Source organism: Cricetulus griseus, chromosome 7 (genome assembly GCF_003668045.3).
Source record: "Cricetulus griseus strain 17A/GY chromosome 7, alternate assembly CriGri-PICRH-1.0, whole genome shotgun sequence".
Classification (NCBI taxonomy): Eukaryota; Metazoa; Chordata; class Mammalia; order Rodentia; family Cricetidae; genus Cricetulus; species Cricetulus griseus.
This window is the reverse complement of record NC_048600.1, coordinates 122,415,392-122,434,697: the sequence shown is the minus strand read 5'-3', so window position 1 is coordinate 122,434,697 and position 19,306 is coordinate 122,415,392. Positions and strand designations below refer to the sequence as shown.

The 19,306-nt window shown below is 46.8% G+C and overlaps 2 protein-coding genes across 12 annotated transcripts in view; one reads left to right on the top strand and one right to left on the bottom strand.

Annotated features, from left to right (window-relative positions):
• Wipi1 (WD repeat domain, phosphoinositide interacting 1) overlaps window positions 1–5,087 on the top strand; it is a 37,402-nt gene extending 32,315 nt beyond the window's left edge. Inside the window, exons 11-13 of the mRNA XM_027425823.1 lie at window positions 593–711; window positions 1,287–1,387; window positions 4,540–5,087. Of these exons, the coding sequence (XP_027281624.1) occupies window positions 593–711; window positions 1,287–1,387; window positions 4,540–4,587 (268 nt within the window). The 3' untranslated portion in view covers window positions 4,588–5,087. The remainder of the gene's footprint in view (window positions 1–592; window positions 712–1,286; window positions 1,388–4,539) is intronic.
• Window positions 5,007–19,306, bottom strand: part of Arsg (arylsulfatase G) — a 134,540-nt gene continuing 120,240 nt past the window's right edge. For 10 of the 11 annotated variants that reach the window (XM_027425812.2, XM_027425811.2, XM_027425813.2 and 7 more), the window contains 3 exons: window positions 18,458–18,578; window positions 13,426–13,516; window positions 5,007–6,308 (listed from right to left, as the gene is read on the bottom strand). In XM_027425812.2, coding sequence (XP_027281613.1) covers window positions 6,034–6,308; window positions 13,426–13,516; window positions 18,458–18,578 — 487 coding nt within the window. In that variant the 3' untranslated portion in view covers window positions 5,007–6,033. The remainder of the gene's footprint in view (window positions 6,309–13,425; window positions 13,517–18,457; window positions 18,579–19,306) is intronic. The other variant, XM_027425814.2, reaches the window with a different exon arrangement.

Below are 19,306 nucleotides of genomic sequence, written 5' to 3'. Positions count from 1 at the left end.
GGAACGTGTTGGGGACAGTGACCCACCCCAGTGTTCTTGCTCCCTCCCGGCAGTCTCTATGGCAAGCCTCCGAGCAGGCTCTGCTTCAGCTCAGTCTGTTGGCTACCCCCTTGCCTGCTGTCTGTTCCTTTTGGGACAGCGCCCAGACACATAACATAATAACCCAAATGAGATGTCCCCTGTTTAGCCTATCCCCCTGGCACAGCCCTGAAGAACACAGTGAATAGTCAAAAATGTTCACAGAGTCATATGTCAAAGTTCCTAAGATTCTGTGACATGTGCAGGCTGACCAGTGGTGGACTGGATACCTTGAGCTGCCACGGCACCTCACCCAAGACCTTGTGAGCATGTCTGGCCTGAAAACACCAGACGAGCGGAGGGCGGGGCTTCGCTTACTCATATAAGTGATGGATCATGTTGAAGGTGCATGGCTGACCTACTTGGGTACATGCTGATCTGACAGTGTCCTGTCAGGTCTGTAATTTACTCTCAAACAGCAAAGTGCGAGCCGCCTCGCCCTTTTCCTCGTGAAGGTGTTCTGGAGATGCGCTGACTTCTTGTATCCTTCTTCCTTTCTGATTGCTGCAAATAGTTTGCTCAGCTCAGGAACAACAGACGAGAACAAAGAGAATGACCTCAGACCTTCGGTACCTCCATCTTACGCAGCAACTGTAGCGAGGCCCAGCACATCTGCAGCTTCCACTGTGCCAGGTGAGTGGCTGGCCGTGGGGTCCCCCCCCCCAGGGCTGCCTTCTCCTCATGCTGTTATCTTAGGCTGAGCACTGTCCGTGTTCACTGTGTTATTTCCTCACTGTGAGGCCTGGAAATAGTCTTCAACCTCAGGTCACTAGCACTGGAGGGTGTAGCCCAAGGTTTGTTTTCCCCCTCCCTCCCTTCTTTCTTTTTGTTTGCTTTCTTTAAGACAGGGTCTCACGATGTAGACCAGACTGGCCTCAAACTCACAAAGATCCACCTGCCTCTGCCTCCCTGTGCTGAGACTAAAGGCACCAGTTAATAAGCAGTAACCCTTTGCTTCTTGAAGAGTTCCAAAGAGCCCGAGTTTCAGATGGGAAGTGGATGAGACCTGCCTGCCTCTCAGGGCTCAGGGGCTAGATTGAGGAGAGGATTTAGAATCACCTGAGCCGACCCTCTATTTGGAAAGCAGAGATGCATCCCCCATTGCTTCCATTTTCCCCTTTTCTCAGGTCCTGGCCCTCCAGCACCCACCATGGAGTGCCCACCCACCATGGGGAGCCACCTGTTTCATTTCTAACTCTTGCTTCCAGGTTACTCTGAGGACGGTGGGGCACTCCGAGGAGAAGTTATTCCAGAACACGAGTTTGCAACGGGACCAGTGTGTCTTGACGATGAGAATGAGTTTCCCCCTGTGAGCATTCGGAACCCTTAACAGAGTTACTCCATCTGTGTGCCTGGAAGAAAGCAAGCTTTGCCTCCACAAGAGGCAAAGTCACTGCCCCGTGCTCTAGCTCCTAACCACTAATCCTCTTTCAAATGCTCAGAGTCCTAGGGCACCCACTTTGCAGTTTCAGACCCCAGTTGGTGTGGTGCTTGAAGCCTGATAGCAATACCATAACCAAATACTAACCTGGGTCACCAGAGGCCCAGACTCCTTGCCTCTGCCTCTGTGCCTACACTGCCTTTGCTGCTTGTGAGGTCGGGGTTTCTGCCTGGTTTTCCAAGGTGCCTAGGAATGCCCTTGTAGGATGCTGCCTGTTACTTGTTACTGAGTTAAAGGGGCTAGGTCATGTCTGGGACTCTGAGCTGGCTACAGGAGGAGCCCTGCCTGCAGCTCTGGCTTTGCACTCTTGAACATCCCCAGGAGCTTCGGGCACTCCCCAGGAAACCAGATGTATAAAGCCAGTGTGGGTGGCATGAGCTCACCTGGACACCTTCAGCAAGGCTTCCCAGCAACCTACTTCAGCTTGCTGGTAGTAAGAGACACCATGGGTGGCTGAGCACTGGACTTGGCTTCTACCAATGGCTGGAGGAAAGACTCTCCCCCTACCCTGGGGACTGTCAGGGCCTCCTTAGCTGCTACATCTTCAAGCAGTGTGCACCCCTCCTGTGAATTTCCGTTAGAAAACACACTAGTGGCTAGGGACGTGGCTCAGTTCGTAGAGTGCTTGCCCACGTAGGAAGCCCGGGGTTCAGTTCCCAGCAGCACATTAAACTGAGTGTGGTCGTGCACTCCTGTGATTCTAGTGCTTGGGAGATGGAGGCAGGAGTGGAGTATCAGACATTCAGGCTCATCTTGGCTACATAGTGAGCTCAAGACCAGCCTGGGCTACCCAAGGCCCAAACAAACAAACAAACAAATCCCAACAGGCAACTTGAAATTGTTTCAGATGGATACAATGCCATATCAGGACTTAGGGAATAGAAGGGAGTGCTCCTGTAGGCCCTGAAGAGGGTGAGGCCCCCTTTTCGTGTGAATAGGAGGTATATGTGACTTCCATATTGGCTTTGTAGATTGCAGTTTGAAATTTACATTTTTGGACTTGGATAAGCAAGTTGACAAACATATTGCCACCAAGTGACATTAATATAGTAATGGTAGGAAGGAGTAGTTTTTTTTAACAAAACAAAAAAACTATGCATTTTAAGGCAGCCATTGGCCTACTGCCTAAACCAGTGGTACCTTTGGGCTTCCACAGTGCCACCTAGAACTATAAGGAGATTTTATGTCTTCTGAAAGTTAGTGGTTATTTGACTGTTTAACTGACATTACATCTCCCCAGAGCCACAGCATTCTAGGTCAGACAATGGGGACAAACATGACCAGAGCATCCTAGTCTGCCTAGGTCTGATGCTCGATTGGTTCTGTTTTAGCAATTTTGGTAAAAATCTGAGGCTGCTGTAGAAGACTGATACATCTCAAATTAGTCTTCACTGTAATCAGAGCAGAACTTGCAACTTCCTGTGCTTACAGAATTAGAGTAATTTGAACAATGGCATGTAGGAGGTGGTCTCTTGCTGAAGGAACCCTGTATAAAATAATAACCCCAGTAAGCCATTTTCCTGGTGGGGAGGAGGATCAGGGATGCTTAATTTAGGAACTTGTGTTGAGGGGTGTGGATTAATGATGGTATATAGGCCTAGCATGTAAGAAGCTCTGCGTTCCATGCTCAGCCTCCCCCATATACACACCATACACACACACACACCCAAAACTACTAACGTTCAAATGTGTCGCAGGCATGCTCACCTAAACACTGCTAGGACATTGGATACAAACTAGTTGTCCCATCTTCCTCTTAAAGAGCAAATTTGTGAAAGTTGGCTTAAACTGCATTTAGAATTCTTGTCTAGGCTAGGGATGTGGGTAGCTCAGGGAATGGGCACTGGGTCCATCCATGACCTCAAAAAAAAAAAAAAAAAAAAAAGTTTATACACAAATTCTCCCTGCCAGTAGTGTTTGTCAGTAAACAAGTTCCCTGAACTGTTAGAGTCCAGCTATGGTGGTGGCCTCTGGGTGCCTGCAGGTGCTGGGTGTCATGGGTGCCTCCAGGCCCAGACTGTTCCACAGCCTGCAGGCCGATGGAGAAGAGGAGCCAATGTTCCAGCTGAGGTCCTGGGTCAGCAGCAGGCAGGCTCCTCTGTCTCCAGGCACAACGAGCAGAGTCCAGAGTGCTGCTGGGCTGCTGTTCAGTGCAGCCGTCTCAGTCATGCCCCTGTAGCCTGAGTGTTGGACTGGGCTTCCTAGGAAAGCCCCCTCTCCCTGGCTGATTCTGAACCACACACCTCTTGCAAATACTTTCCCAGAATGCCCATTTTTTCTCACCATTCTTTAGAAGCTTCCGAGACTACAAAAGGATCTGTGGAGTCTCAGCTTAGCAAAATCACTTCCCTTTTTGGTGGGAATATTGGGCTCACTGGTGGAGTCAGCCTCCAGCCCCTGGGCCTCTGCCTTAAGCCTGTGAGTCATCACTAGCTCCCTTTACAAAGTAGACCGCCACTGCCCTCCCTCCCAGTGTCACTTTCCTCTTTGGGATTGAGTTCGCTTGGAGACCAGCAGGAGAAAAGCAAGCCTATCATCTCTGGTGCCCTGGGAAAGGCTTTGAGGAAGGCCAGCAGCTTTTGCTTCATTAGCAAGCCAGCATGCAATCTGTACTCTGTGACACTACCCTTAACCCAGTGAGTGAAAGAAAGAACAGCTTCTCAGACCAAGAGCCTATGCTGACGTGTTGTGTTCTTTTTACAGCCATTTTAGCAGTCCATGTTTACAAGTAGGATGAGCCTTTAGAAAAAAGCACCACATGTACATACAAAGCATACATGTGGACACATGCAGTTTCTAAACAGTATTGTTAGGATCTGTTCACAGTTGTCCACACCTACATAAGTTGGGTGGATTTTTCCATGGCCATGTGTGAGGGTCAGTCTGTGGTCATGTATAAAAGTTTCAAAAGATTTGGCCTCCCCTGCTGACCCACACAGCAAAGACCAGTGGGTAACCCAGCCTGCCTCCCCCAGCCTCTTCCCGAGGAGAGTAAGGCCCTTCTGTTTTGATTTTGGTAGATAATCTTGTGCCGCGGAAGTCAGAAGGGCAAAACGAAGCAATCCTGACAAGAAGCGCACCCCAGAAGTCAGGACACCCCCTGTCGGGTGGTTTTGGAGAAAACAAGGACAGTGGAAGAAACGGAGTGCAATCAGTTGTGTGAGCAGAGAGGGAAGGGAGGCAGGAATCCCGGGTGCCTCTGCCTGAGCCATAGAACGTGGTCAGTCCCCTCAGCCGTGGCTGGACTGGGTGGGTGAGGAGAACGTTGGGGTCATGTCATGCTATTTAAAATACCTTCAAACCACAGTGTAAATGCTAACTAACCATATTGGTCTATAACCGGAATTTTATATTAAAAAGGGCATCCTTGTTAAATGTATGCTGTGTTTTAAAAAAAAGAAAGTACTTAGTAGGAAATCTCTTTGAATTGTGTTTCTTGTATATTACAGACATAAAGAGAGAGAAATTATTTTAGCCAGGCAAAGTATTTTTGCAGTGATTGGAATAAATCATTTATTACCCTTGAGTCCCATTTAGGACACTAATTAAACAAAATCATGGCAATGCATTTGTGAGTTGTTTACGTTTTTTGTTTTATTTCTTGGAAGTTGTGGGGGCTTGGAGGAAATCTTAAATCTTATTTTAAAAGATGATTTTTAATATATGAGTGTTTTGCCTACATATATGTATGTATATGCACCACGTGCATGTCTGGCATCCTCAGAGGCCAGAAGAGAGTGATGGGTCCTCTAGAGCTAGTGTTACAGTTTAAGCCACCATGTAGGCATTGGGAGCAGAACCCAGATCCAGTGCGCTTAACTGATGGGCCATTTCTTCAGCCCTAAACTCCTAAATCTTTATAGTCTGCCCATTTGACATTCACAAGAGAGAGGGCCCATGAGTTCTTCTGCTCCAGGGCCTGGGAAGACCTAACTTCCTTTTAGCTCTGTGTTATTCAAGGTGTCTCAAAGAAATACAGCAACAATGTAGTCTCCCAGACCTTCGTCCAGATCTTCTGGGCCATTCTGCATTTTGCAAGATCCCCACCATTTGTATGGGTATTGAAGATGGCTGAGCGCTACAGACCGTCAGAGTGAGTTTGCTCTCCAATGGACCAGTGAAACTGGGGACAAGGTAGAAACTGAAACTAATAAGACCTGCTTGGTCCTGGGAACATACACAGCAATGTCACGTGTTAACGTTAACCTTCAAAATCAACTCTGCAATTGGGATTTAAGTCATTGCCCAAGCTAAAAACCTGGGGCTTGGACCTGTGCCAAGACTCCACAGCCCACTAGTGCTTAATCATGCCTTGCCCACTGTACGGGCGCTGGATGCTTCTCAAACATGCATGTAGAGGAGCAGTCTACACAGGGAGAGGGAAGACTATGCCTTCCAAACCACATTGTGCAACTCCCTTCCCAAAGTAGACATCCATGGCCAGCATGAAGTTTGGAAGTGAACCTACCTGTCTACAGTTTCTAGATAGTCTTCCTCAGGGGAAAAATGACCTGTCACACAGTTTGGCAACGGCAGGCAATTTGGGAGGGGCTACAGCAGGGAGTCACCGAAGGGTCCTGAGAGTAGTCCGCTCGGGAGCTGTTGTCATCAGCAATGTCTTGAAGGACATCTGCAAGAACCCTGGTGACCTTTGGCAGCACCGCCTGGTACTCGGGGCTTCCTCTCTGTAGGGGCGCAGCTTCTGCAGCATCGTCTTCCAGGTTGAAAATGAGAGGGGAAGCGTGGAGTTGCTCAGGACCCGTGCTCCCATCACAAGCTTTGGCTCCCCCTACAGGAAGGATGGCCAAATTGTTAAAACCCAACCTTCACCCTGAGCTGCAAAAGACACACCAGTCCTGGGTATTGGAAGATTGCTTTTCCCTGCCAAATAAATTACCTTGAGATTGGAGTCTGTCTTTCTGGTGACGATTGTTTGTCCAGAGGGATTAGGTCTGCCCCCTTGGACTTGCCTTCCATCTCAACCAGTGGACATCTGTTTAAATGTCTTGCATCTCTAGCCTCTGAGAGTAAATCTCTTGAGGTTTTCAGAAATGTAACTGGGGAGGGGAGCTGTGTCATGGCGCACAGAAGTCAGAGGACAACTTCTCGGACTCAGTTCTCTCCTTCCACTGTGAGTTCAAGCAATCAAACTCAAGTTTTCGGGTTTGTGTGTCAAGAGCTTTTTACCCACAAGCCATCTTGTCTGTCCCTAAATCTGACATTTTTGAAAGCTGATTTCTCCACTGGTGATTGCTGAGCTTGGTGGATGTCAAGATGGTTAATTTCCCTGAGCTGAAGATGATGTTGTTACATCACCTCAAGTGCCAGCCACTCAAGTTGCAGGATGACAGGTGTCTACAGCCTTGCCCAGTCTGAGGATATCCTTACACCAGAATAACACAACTGTGATTAGCTGTGGTGTGTTCTCACCTCAAGATGATAGCACAATGCCACAGTTCAACTTAGAAAGAAAAAAAAAAATCTAGAGGGACCAAAGCTAGCACTCCACAGACATAGCTTTCTCATCCAATATGGATGGAAATAAAAAGGGAACTCTCGAGAAAAATGAGTAGATGCCATAGCCTTCAGCAGATCAAAGCCTCCATTAGGGGTCTCCTCCCATGACAGACACTTGGGTCCAGCAGAGACTAGGAATTACCGTCTTTGTCTAGAGTTGACAAAAAATTTGTCTCTCCATCACCAGCAAAGAGCACTTGAAGTTACACAAGCTTTGGCAGTCAATCAAACAAAAGCTGGGAGTGACTTATAAAAGTTAAATAACCATTGAGTATGGTGACACGGGGCCTTAAATAGCACCAGGTGGGAGCCAGAGGCAAACAGATCTCTGTGAGTTCTAGGCCACTTGAAGATAGCTGGAGCAATATCATCCAAGATGGGGCATGGTAAAGCATGCCTGGAATCCAGAAGGAGACAAGAAGATCAGGAGTTCAAGACCAGCCTTGGCTACAAAGTGAATTGAGGCCAGCCTGAACTACATGAGACCGAATCTTAAAAACCATTAAAAAAAAAAAAATAACACCAGACACCTGATGGATGGTTCAGCACACACACAAATAATGCTTACTACATGAGGCAAAAAAAAAAAAGTCAGACCCCCACAACCCACACAAAGAATGGTACAGAGGCCACACGTGTAGTTAGCCTCTACATATATACCATGACACACAGAGACCTGCAAATACACATCCCACACAGTAATAATAAATCTCTCGAGGCAGAGTACACTAGCCATCTTCTAGCTAGCAAAATGAGCTCTAGGTGACATATTTTAGCAAATCAATAAAAGCACCGTAGTGGAAAAAGCAAGACAGGCAGAGGCTGGAAGGGACTCGACCCTGCAAAGAAAAAAGCCACACAGTATTAAACCTGGTCCAAAATCCTGCCGTGGTATCATCCTCCCGTGGTATCATCCTCCCGCCCCCACCCTCCCCCACAGGGATGCCACACAAGCAGTGTGGAGAAGGCAGAATTCCAGAGTAAAGCTGAGGTGGTGTAAGGTGTCAGAGTTTGAGGTCACCATGAATGATGAAAACTGACAAGTGACATCCTAAGAGGAAGACAGCCACAGAGTACAAGCCTCAGAATCTTCATTCTGTGAATCCTTGACTGACCCCTGAAACAGTGTATGCCCAGACAGCGAGAGACAGCCCATCAGCAACTGAAGACCAAAATAGCAGTCTTCTGTGGCCACATGGAAGGAAAAGTCTGGAGTACCGTTAAGTGACAGAAATGAGCAAAAGGTGGCAAGCCTATAATCTCAGCACTCCAGACAGAAACAGGAGGACCAAAGCCAGCCTGGCCTACATAGTTCAAGACTATCCTGAATTACAAAATGAGACCCTCTTCCAAAAGAAAAAAATAAGATATAAAAAAAACAAAAATCCCCCTCTTATTTGCTACTGACATCCCCCAAAGTTCAGGTGAGGAAGAGAAATCAGAGACGGGGCTTAGAGACTTTTCTAAACTGAAGGACAAAATTTGAAAGGCAAATCCTAAGGACGTAAAACAAACCCTTCCCAAGTGCAAGGGAGTGAACTGTAATTGATTTCCCATGCTAATGAAAGCCAACACCCAACAGTCAGTCTCTACAGTGTTTCACCAACAGGGCTCAATTTTTAAACATAATTTTTAAGCAACTACACAGGAGGATTCTGGCTGCCACCATGGCACAAAGGCAGTGTGGAAACCACCACTCCACTCAAACGCAGAAGAAAATGTAACATAGTAAAAAAAAAAAAAAAAAAAAAAAAAAAAAAAAAAAAAAAAAAGAACAATTTCCATTAGCTCTGAGAAGTGCACAAATGGGGCAAACCCCTGCCTGATGTTGAGGCGGTGAGCTGAGAGAACTGTAATTTACCACAGCAGAGACCTCTATTGGAACAGTGCAAGGGAGAACAATGAACTGTTTGATGGACAAGTTGGGCGGGGGGGGGGGGGGGCGGCTCTTGTCATTGGTACTCCATGCCTTGTGGATGTTGTTATTCTCTCTCCATCACTGGATCTAGAGCATCAAGCACAGGTGAAAGCGTTGTACCACTAAGCTATAACTTTAACTTGGATACCGCCTGCTTTTTGTGAATTTTGACTCCAGGAGCTCAGGCAGGTCTCACAGTAAATGCCATAGAAAAATTCCATTGTTCCAGGTGCAGGAGCAGAAAACCAACATTTAAAAATACAACAGTAGGGAGGAGGGGTGCTAGAGAGGTAGCTTAGTGGTTTATGAGCCCATGCTGCTCTTGTAGAAGATTCCAGTTCAGTTCCCAGAACCTACACAGGGTGGCTCACAACTGCCAGTAACTCCAGCTCCACAGGGATCTGACAACTCAGGCTCCCATGAGCACCTACACTCACACACATATATCCGCACACAGCACACATACACACATATAACTAAAAATAATAAAATAGCCAGGTGTGGTGGCGCACGCCTTTAATCCCAGCCCACAGGAGGCAGAGGCAGGTGGATCCTGATCTCTGTGAATTCAAACAATTTCCAAAATAGCCAGGGCTGTTATACAGAGAAACCCTATCTCAAAAACCAAATATGATGATGATGATGATGATGACGGTGATGATGATGAATATTAAATGCAACAGTGTGAGCTAGAGAGAAGGCTCAGAATTAAGTTGGACTCTTACTTAAAATTACATACAAAAGTTAACTTCAAATGGCTCCAAGACCTAAATGTAAGACCCCCAAAACAATAAAAACCTTTAGAAAAAATACAGGGAACTACTTTTAGAAACATTGGTCATGCTGAATAGTTTTGCAGGTAAATTTAATCAGGCAATAAAGGAGCAGCACCAACCTTAGGAAGCCCTTTTGAAAACACAAGAGACTCATCCCAAGCTGGTTTCACATAACCAGCAAAACCCTTAAGCCAAACCTTGACACCTGCTTTACAAGAAAAGGAATTTTAAGCAAAACCCTAGCAAATAAAACCCAATAATATATGTGTATGTATATGATAAACACACAAGTATTTATGCATATACAATACCATGACTGACTGGGCTTATTTAGGAATATAGAGTTGGCTTAAGAACTGGAAACCAGCTAATATTAGTTGCATTCACTAGCTTTTTGTTGCTGTGACAAAATATCCAAGGTAGACAACTTAATGAGGAATGGCTTATTTGGGCTCTTGCTTTCAGAGGTTTTGGTCCATGGTCATCTGGCTCCCTGGCTTACTTGGGTTTTTCACTAGGCCAAAGCATCAAAGGAAAGCTGCTTACCTCACAGTAGACAGGAAACAGAGAGAAAAGCAACAAGATACACCCCTTAAAGGTGCACCCATAATGACCTTCCTTCAAATTGGCCCTGCCTTCAGAGAGCCTAATGTGCCAGAAACTCATCAATGGGCTAACCTGCAGGTGAAGTTAATATTTTTTTTGAAGTTAATATTTTTATAATCTAAGCATCTTTCAAAAGTCTCACCTCTGAACACTGCTTACAATGAGGACCAAGATCAACACAAGCTTTTGGGGGACACACTTTGTATCCATGGCATCAATTCACAGCATTATGGCGTATGTATACAGGTATACACAGTTAGATGGGCATCTGTCACTGTGTATAAAATCTGCCCTACTTTTACATTTTCATTTATTTATGTGTATGCGCATGCACGAGTATGTATGCGTGTGTGCGTGTGTGTGTGTGTATGCGTGTGTGCGTGTGTGTGTGTGTGTGTGTGTGTGTGATGCATGGGAAGTGGTGTGGGTATACACACGCTCCACAGAACACATGTGGAGGTCAGAGGACAACCTGTGGGAGTTGGTTGTCTCCTTCGATCATGTGGGCTTTCTGGATGAACACAGGTCAGACCTGGCAGCAAGCATCTTCACCCAGAGTCATCTGGAATGGTCTCTAATTACTTTAAAAGTGGCAAAGGGTAGCTATGGAGATGTATCAATAGGTACAATGCTTGCCATGCAAGTGTGAGGACCACAGTTCAGATCTCCAGTACCCACAAAAATGATGGGTGGATGTGGAAGCCCACATGTAATCCCAAGCTAGCGGGATCAGTGACGTTCAAGTGAGAAACCCTGCCTCACTGTAGAAAGTGGAGAGTAATCAGGGAAGATGCCTGAGGTAAAATGCTTAAGCACACGCACGCACGTACACACACACACACACACACACACACACACACACACACACACACACACGTACACAAAGTGCACGCTAAAAGAAAAAAAGAAAAGAAAATAGATGATTTTTGAAAAGGGGGTAAGAGAGGAAAACCAATCAGGATCCCTAGTTCTAGGCTGCACACCAAAAGACTGGTTATCCTTCAAGGCCACCCCAAGTTGGTGGCCAAAACCTCATCTCCCCATCATAGGAGAGCATGTTGTTATCTATACTAACGGAGAAGATGCCATTCATCTGCCTTTCCCAAACGCAGTTTTAAGTGATTAAGATGCAAAATTTTTAAAAGTTCAGAGACGGACCAAAACATGGCAGCATCTCAACCTGTTTGCAGTTTTCCTCCGATGTAGGAGAGCTCAGTGCCCCGGTCCCCACCCTGGCTCTCCTTTGAGTTTGGGGTTATAATTCCTGTCTGATTGTGATCACTTTACACAGACCTATTACTTCATGGTAGGGTTTACGATTCCAGCATTGTGGTGCCAAGGCCTTTCTGGCAGGGTTTGACCTGCATGAAATCAGTTCAGCCTGGAGGGCCCATGCCTCTTAGATAATGTAATACAAGGATGCTGATCCCCAAACTTTCCCTCTGAGGCCACAGCAAAGATGTGTTTTGTCTGAGGTTTAGGAACCAAAGATTCTTGAAGCATTTCTAAGATCCCTGGAGCTGTGAACTCAAAGGGCCTATTCTGGTTTTGCAACCACATTTTACACTCAGAAAATAAATTTTGAAAAAAAAAAGAAATTTTGTAGTTCTTTTTAATTATATAATTCTTTGAAAGTCTCCAACATGAAATAACTAAATCAAACTAAAATCTTCATCGAATTCTAGCCAGAGTTTCTTGTCTATTTTTATTTTGTCTTGTTTTTCACTGATTAACTTCAAAATGTTAGGGCTCCAACTAAGTGCAAAATACTGGGACAAGCATTTGAAGATAAGAAAGAGTTTAACCTTTTGCTGGGCATTGGCGGTACACACCTTTAATCCCAACACCTAGAAGGCAGAGACAGGTGGATTTCTGTAAGTTCGAGGCCAGCCTGGTCTACAGAGTGATTTCCAGGACAGGCTCCAAAGCTATACAGAGAAACCCTATCTCAAAAAAAAAAAAAAAAAAAAAAAAAGTTTAACCTTTTAATTTTCATTTTGTGTGCACCTGTGTACATGCATGTGAATGTATGTTCATGGGTGTGTGGTGTGTGTGTGTCTGTGTGTGTGTGTGTGTGTGTGTGTCTGTGTGTGTATCTTGACAGCAAATATGTAGAGGTCAAAGAACAACCTAAAGAGTGTCTGTCTCCTTCCACCATGTGGATGCCTGGGATCAAATCGTGTCAGCAGGCTTGGAAGCAAGTACTTTTACCCACTGTGCCAGTAATTTTTGGTCAATTTGACACAAACTGGAGTTTGGGAAAGAAAAGTTCTCTCATTTGGAGAGAGGACACCTCAACTGGAAAAAATAAAAATGAAAAATAGGATTGGTCTTTTGGCAAATCTGTGTGGCATTTTCTTGATTAATGACTGATATGGGAGTGTCCAGCCCACTGGGGGTGGTGCCACCCCTGGGCATGTGGTCCTGGGAGGCGTAAAAAAGCAAACTGAGCAAGGCACAGAGAGTAAGCCAGTAAACAGCATTTCTCTAGCCCTCTGCCTCAATTTCTGCCTGGAGTTCCTATCCTGACTTCCCTCTGTGACGGAACTGTGACCTGGGACTTGCAAACCAAGCAAATCCTTTTCTTCTTGCTTTGGTCATGGTTTTCATCACAGCATCAGAAAGCAAACTGGAACACCCACTAAGCCACCTCACCAGCCATGTGACACTTCTAAAATATACACACAAGACAGTCATTGAGTGGACCACAGAGTAGGGAGACTTCTGTCGGTCTGCTAAGTAGGTTTTTAAAGTCCACCTTCTGAAACAGTTTATTGCCAAGTAAATGCCACTTTTAAGGGTCTCTGAGCTCCTATTTCATCAGCAGCCAAAGTGGCATTTAAAGTCTAACTTGGAGCAAACTGCTCTCTGTGTGAAAAGGAGTGAGGAGGAAGAGGCCAGAGCCCTGAGCTGGCTTCGGGAAGGCCTCGTTTCCATTTTGGTGGGTCCAGAATGCCTTTGCTGGGCCCTCCTGCCAAGCTCAGGTTCAGTTGGCATAGCCAGAGGTGCATGCTGTTCACTTCTCAAAGAAGAGCACCATACCCCCTCTCCCGGGGAGCCCCCAAGGTAGGGTGAGGGGCTCTACTTACCAGTAATGTAGAAGGCCTTGTGATGGTCCAGGCGGACAGTCTGCAGGCCCCCATACTCTCCAGCAGCTCCACTGTTGGGATGGAACAGTACCTGAGAAAGAGAGGGGAGCCTGTGTCTAAGAAAACCATGCTGGGCCAACGCGAGATGGCACTGCGGGGAAAATGTGTTTGATGGACAAGTCTGCCGGTCTGAGCTCGATCCCAGGAACCCACATCAAAAGCCAGATACAGTGGTGCACATCTGTAATCTCAGCACTCCTGCAAGATGGGCGGCAGAGAGAGAATCAGCTAGAAGGTTGGGGGCCAACTGTGCTTGACTTGAGAAACCTCACCTCAGCAATGTGGAAGGTCAGAACCAAAAGTTGCCCTCTGACCTCCACAGGCAGGGGTGGCACATGTGCCCCTCCCCCAGGCACATATTACATACATGTCTATGTACACATGAAAGGAAATCATGCTAGGTGTCATGGTCCACTCTACCCCCATATCTCCACCCACACCCCTAAATACTCACTGTCAAGCGCAAGCCTGTAGCCGATGCTGGCCAACTCCTGGGAGCCACTGTGAAATTGTCATTTCACTAGGTGCTTAGGACGGATGGTCTTCTAAAAGATCTATCTCACTGGGTAAATTGGATTCACTGGCCCAATGCTGGCTCTGTAATCTGCAGGGTTCCGAGTGTCCGGGCCAGTGCTTTTTAATTTCACAAATTAAAACTTCCAACACAGCCACAGCAGCGTTTTAAATGCCCCCAGGGCCCTTCTCTGAGAGGAGCTGCTTATAGCTGCTTGGGTCATACACCTGGGAGTCCTGACTGCAGTCAGTGCAAGAAGCAACCTGCAAAGATGGCTTACAAACATCCTGGGGCTGGTGAAGAAGCCCTGGCTTCCTCCCTCCTCTGCTTCTGATTGCCTCTCTAACTCTCTTCAGCAAGAGTGGCACAACTTCACCTCCAGACCTCTTATTTCAGTACTGGGGATCGAACCCAGGTCCACACACAGGCTAGGTACACGCTCTATCCCTGAGCTACGGCTCCAACCCAAGCCTAGCCTGAACAGACACCCATGACTCACTCCTACTGTGCTGCTGAGGAACTCTTTCCTGATTCCGTCAGACATGGAAGAATTACCCGGAGGAGCGGAAACACCTAATTCAGAGGTCCCGAGGGAAGGACTTGGTAGGAAATAAAAGGCCAGCATCCTTGGTAGGTTGGTGGGTTTGGGCTGGAGGCATGAGACTGCCCCGGTATGAATCATGTCTGTATATATTGCTGGGAAGGCACTTACATGATTCAAAGTTTCTGTGGGGCTTGGGGAAAAAATAATGAGAAACATCTGTTTGAAAGGGAAACAGCTGCCCCCCTGACCCCTCCCTGGCCAGTTTCAGTACCCTGAGAGGATGCTACCCTGGGCAGGGTTCCCCCACACCTGCTGCTTCCCCACCCCACCCCCGTCAACCCTACAAACACCCCCAGCAAGCTTCCTCCAAAGAAGAAAGGAAGTCATTATTGAAAACCTCACTTCTTCCATCCCCAGAAAGCCACGCCTATCACAGCAGGACATTGCTTTGTTTTCTTGAGAAAGGCTAGGGGGGGTGGGGGGTGGGGGTGCCACCAAAGGACACAAGACATGTTCCATCTTGAGTCTCCCATCTGCGATATGTTCAGACTCACAGTGAAGACACAGTCCAGGTCGGTCTCTTCAAACCATGGTATCCTTTGGGGCTCAACAAGAGAACCTCTTGAAGGAGAGGCTGCCACATTCAAAAGGTGTAAGTGGCACTAAGCAGAAACTTCCAGAACCCACGAAGCAAAACTGGGATGGCCAGTTCTCAGAGATGGGGGTGGATCTTGAGACACTCACATAAGCCACACCGCTTGGAGCCGACAGCTTTTTGTTTATGTCAACATAGGAAGAAGACTGTAAGTTTACACGCAATCATGGCTGAAGTTATTTCCTCGCCAGATGTGTGGTCCACAGTTCAGAGCTAGCTGACTTTCTTCTGCAAACCTGTACAGACTTCTTGGTTCCTTTTCTTTCCTATGTGCTGGTCTGCTTTGTTACATTCCTGTTGTTTTGTTAAGCGTGGGAGTGTCACCCCACACAGTATTATCTCCTGAGGTGTTGAACCACACCCCATCAGGACAGGGTGTACACAGCTTCAAATCTCCAAAAGCAGGAGTGGGGGAGGGGGTGTCAATCATCTGGATGGCACTCTGGGTGACACTAGGGGCCTCCCTAAGAGAAGTGATGGTGTTCATGTTTCCTCAATGTATGGCTCCTGGTGTGCCAAACGTTTATAGCCCACAGCTGGCCCGGATTGGAGTGGACTACGCAGATGCAAAGGTATTGAGGAAACTTTCCCTTCATTGACAATATTTGGACCTGGTCATGAAAGCCACGTGTTGATCACTCATGATGCCTCCACCTCCAGCTTCCATCTTGGAGTCAGGAGAACAAAAAGTGGGTCACAAGGTTCTGAAATGTGTGTCCATCCCCTCTCAGGCTCTCGTCCTTCTTTTTGTGGTTGCTCTCCCTGCCTATAATGGTTAAAAATATGCAGAGCGTGCAGCCAGAGGTCAGCTACTGAGAGTTTGGAATATCACAAACTCCACCTTCCAAGAGGGAATGGAGTAGGTCATGAGATTGTGGCTATGAAAGCCAGCAGTCACTGTTTGCCTTATGCCTCTCATTCCATGGCCCTGGGAGATGTATGAGGATGTGTGTATTTAGGCTGTTTCTCTCTTCAGCTCTGGGCTACCCTTGCAATACAAAGAAGCCAACCACTGAGAGCCATCTGAATAACGTTTTGAGCTTCTAGAAACTGGAATCGTTTTCTAAGCCAACCCATATTTGAATCCTTCTAAATGGAGGTAAAAGGGGCTGGACAGATGGCTCAGTGGTTAAGAACAACTCCTGCTCTTGCAGAGGACCTGGGTTTGGTTCCCAGCACCAATATTGAGGCTCACAAACATCTGTAACTCTACCTGCAGGGGATCTCGTGTCTTCTGATGACTGTGGGTACTGTATACATGCAGTGCACACACACAAACTCAGGCATACACACAATGCATGCAAAATAAGTATTGTTAGAAGTACATACATCATATATATATATGGGTGGATAGATGGGTGGGTGGATGGGTGAATATATACAAAATCATTTGTTCTGATCTTCGGGCCTCTTCTAAAATGATTACAAATCCAAGACAATTTAGTGTCTTTATTTCAACACTTAAGGCTGACCAGAAAAAAATAAAACAAAACAAAAAAATAAAACAAAACAAAAAACTCACATAGCCATTTACTACCCCTAGTCTTAAATTTTAAAGTGGTCTTCCCTAGAGTGTCTATATGAACACTGGAAGAAGCCAGTGCTCTGGGAGACTGGGCACAGCACCCACATGCAGATACCATGAGAAGCTCCCTGTAGGCAGTAGGCTAGCTGTCTCTTGCTAGGCCTTAGGTGTGGTGAGGAAATAAACAAGCCCCCACTTGGGCTAGGTTACCAATACAATGTAGGTCCCTTGATGGTGTCAAGACTTGTGCCTGCTTCTCCTGCTTGGTTCCTTCATCTAACCCAGTGAGCACACACAATCTGTTGCTAAAGGGCTATGAAGCTCTGTCCAGGAACAGACGTAAGCTCATGAGGGAGCTGGCATCCACAGAAGGCCGGATGTCAAGAAGATCGCTTCCTGGTGACCCCAATTACTCTATTGGTAGCCATGGCAATAAACACTCAGGAGCACCTCTCCACAGAAGTTGTGCTGCTAATGCTGCTAGGGTCACACAGCACTTCCGGCTTAAAGTGAAACTGTCTTCCTGTGCCATGCTGTTCCAGAGGGCCAGGCCCGGAGAATCCGCAGCTCTACAGAGAGTGACCCAAGACTCCTTTAAAGGACTACTTGGGTCTCATCTGCCAAGCCCTAAGAACTTCATCAACGAGCGCAGAAGTGTGGTGTGCCACTCAGGGCTGGGGTTCTGGCTGACATGGGAAGGTGCCTCAGCGCCCACAAGCACAACAACCACTCCTGGGTGACCCCCCTCAAAGTCAAAAATAGACCCACAGATGCATGGGTCTCCACCTGGTTTTCTGGGTGCTCGCTGGATCGCACTCAGGGGTCTCCAAGCTCATATGGACTCCTGCTTCCTCTTCCTTTTAGGGAAACACATGTGTTTCGTGGGAAACACATGAAAGTGACAGGGAGAGCCCATCAGGACGGAATTCCCTGGCTGCTATTTGGTGCTCCAGAGCACTCTGAGGAGGGGACAATAAGGAGGATGCTGGAATGTAGAAGCCCAGAGTCATTACCAGGGGCTGCTAATTCAAGAACAGGCAGATAGCTGTGGTGTCACAAACCTGTAATCCCAGCACTCAAGAGGTTGAGGCAGAAGGATTGCAAGTTCTACATCAGACCCTGTTACAAGAGGGTCTTTCAAAAGTAAACAAGTAAATAACAACAAAATAACAGGATGGAAGTGTGTGCTGAGCCCTCCCAGAGCAGGGAGAATGCTGGGAACATAAAGAGCTTGCTGACTTTCATTCGCTCATTCATTTATTCATTCATTCATTTGTTCATCCACCTTGTACACACTGGCTGCTGGCTGGGTACGGATGCTATTAGGTACATGACAACTGAAATCTGAACCCAGCAGATTTGGTTAGGCTCTCCCTTGCCCCTGGAGAGCTTCTTTTCTAGCTGAGCCTACAACTGCACAGGCATCTTGTCCAACAAAAACGTGCTGAGTGCCCAAGTTATGACAGAAAATTGAGTGCATGCAGAAAGAAAGAAAACTAAGCCGTAGAGATAATAAAGACTCACATAATTCTACACTAAGCCAAAATGTTAAATATAAATCTGGATCAGCAAACTGAATTATTGGAGGCAGTTCCTCTCTGAAATTCATCACCAGGAACTTTTGCTCGGGGTCTTTACGAGCCATTGGCATGCGCCTTCTGAGGTAGTTATTTGTACGGAGGTAGCAGGTGTGAGATGTGAGACACAGCCCAGACACAAGCTTCCTCCACTTACCCTGTGCCCCACCTGTGACCTGCCAAAGAGCACCTCAGAGACATCAAGCCCATCAAAGTTCCGGTTTGGAGGCAAGCTGGCTCCTGCCAGGGCTATCGCCGTGGGGAAGATGTCTAGCATGCTGCAAAAAGAACAAGACACAGTTGGCCTCAACTCCTCCAACTCTCCCAGGATTTCCTGTGATCAAACCCCACCCAAAGCAGCCCAGAGCGCAAGCCAGCAGCCTCTCCTACAGCCCATGTCATTTCTCTTTTGTTCTACCTGGATTTCTGCTACAAGAAGCAAGAGGTGGCCAGGTGTTGCCTAGGCTCAAATTCGGCCTTACCACCTAAGATCCAATTCTGCGGTCTCCGATTCTGTAAACTGTGTGGTTTAATAACAATCACTGCCTCACAGAGTGGATGTGTGGGTAAAACATGCAGGGAAGATATACAGAAGGAGCCTGGCACGTGCTGGCTGTTTGTCTTACAAGTACCAACAGGGTCACACCTTTGAACCCAAGGACTAAGAGTTGGCCCTGCCTTATCAGGAGTGGTGGATGGCAGGGTGGCAGGTGTCTGCAAGAAAACACTTCACTTTCCATCGCCTCAGTCTCCCTCTCATGAATATTTAGTCTTTAACTGAAGTATGTGAAATTTTAGTTATGACATGTGAAATATTCCAGTTCTCTGACCTAACTTTAATTCTTTTCTGCCCATTACAAAATAGTGATTTTTATTTTTTATTTTTTTCTTTGTATTGTTTTGGAGCCTGTCCTGGAACTCACTCTGGAGACCAGGCTGGCCTCAAACTCACAGAAATCCACCTGCCTCTGCCTCCCAAGTGCTGGGATTAAAGGCATGCGTCACC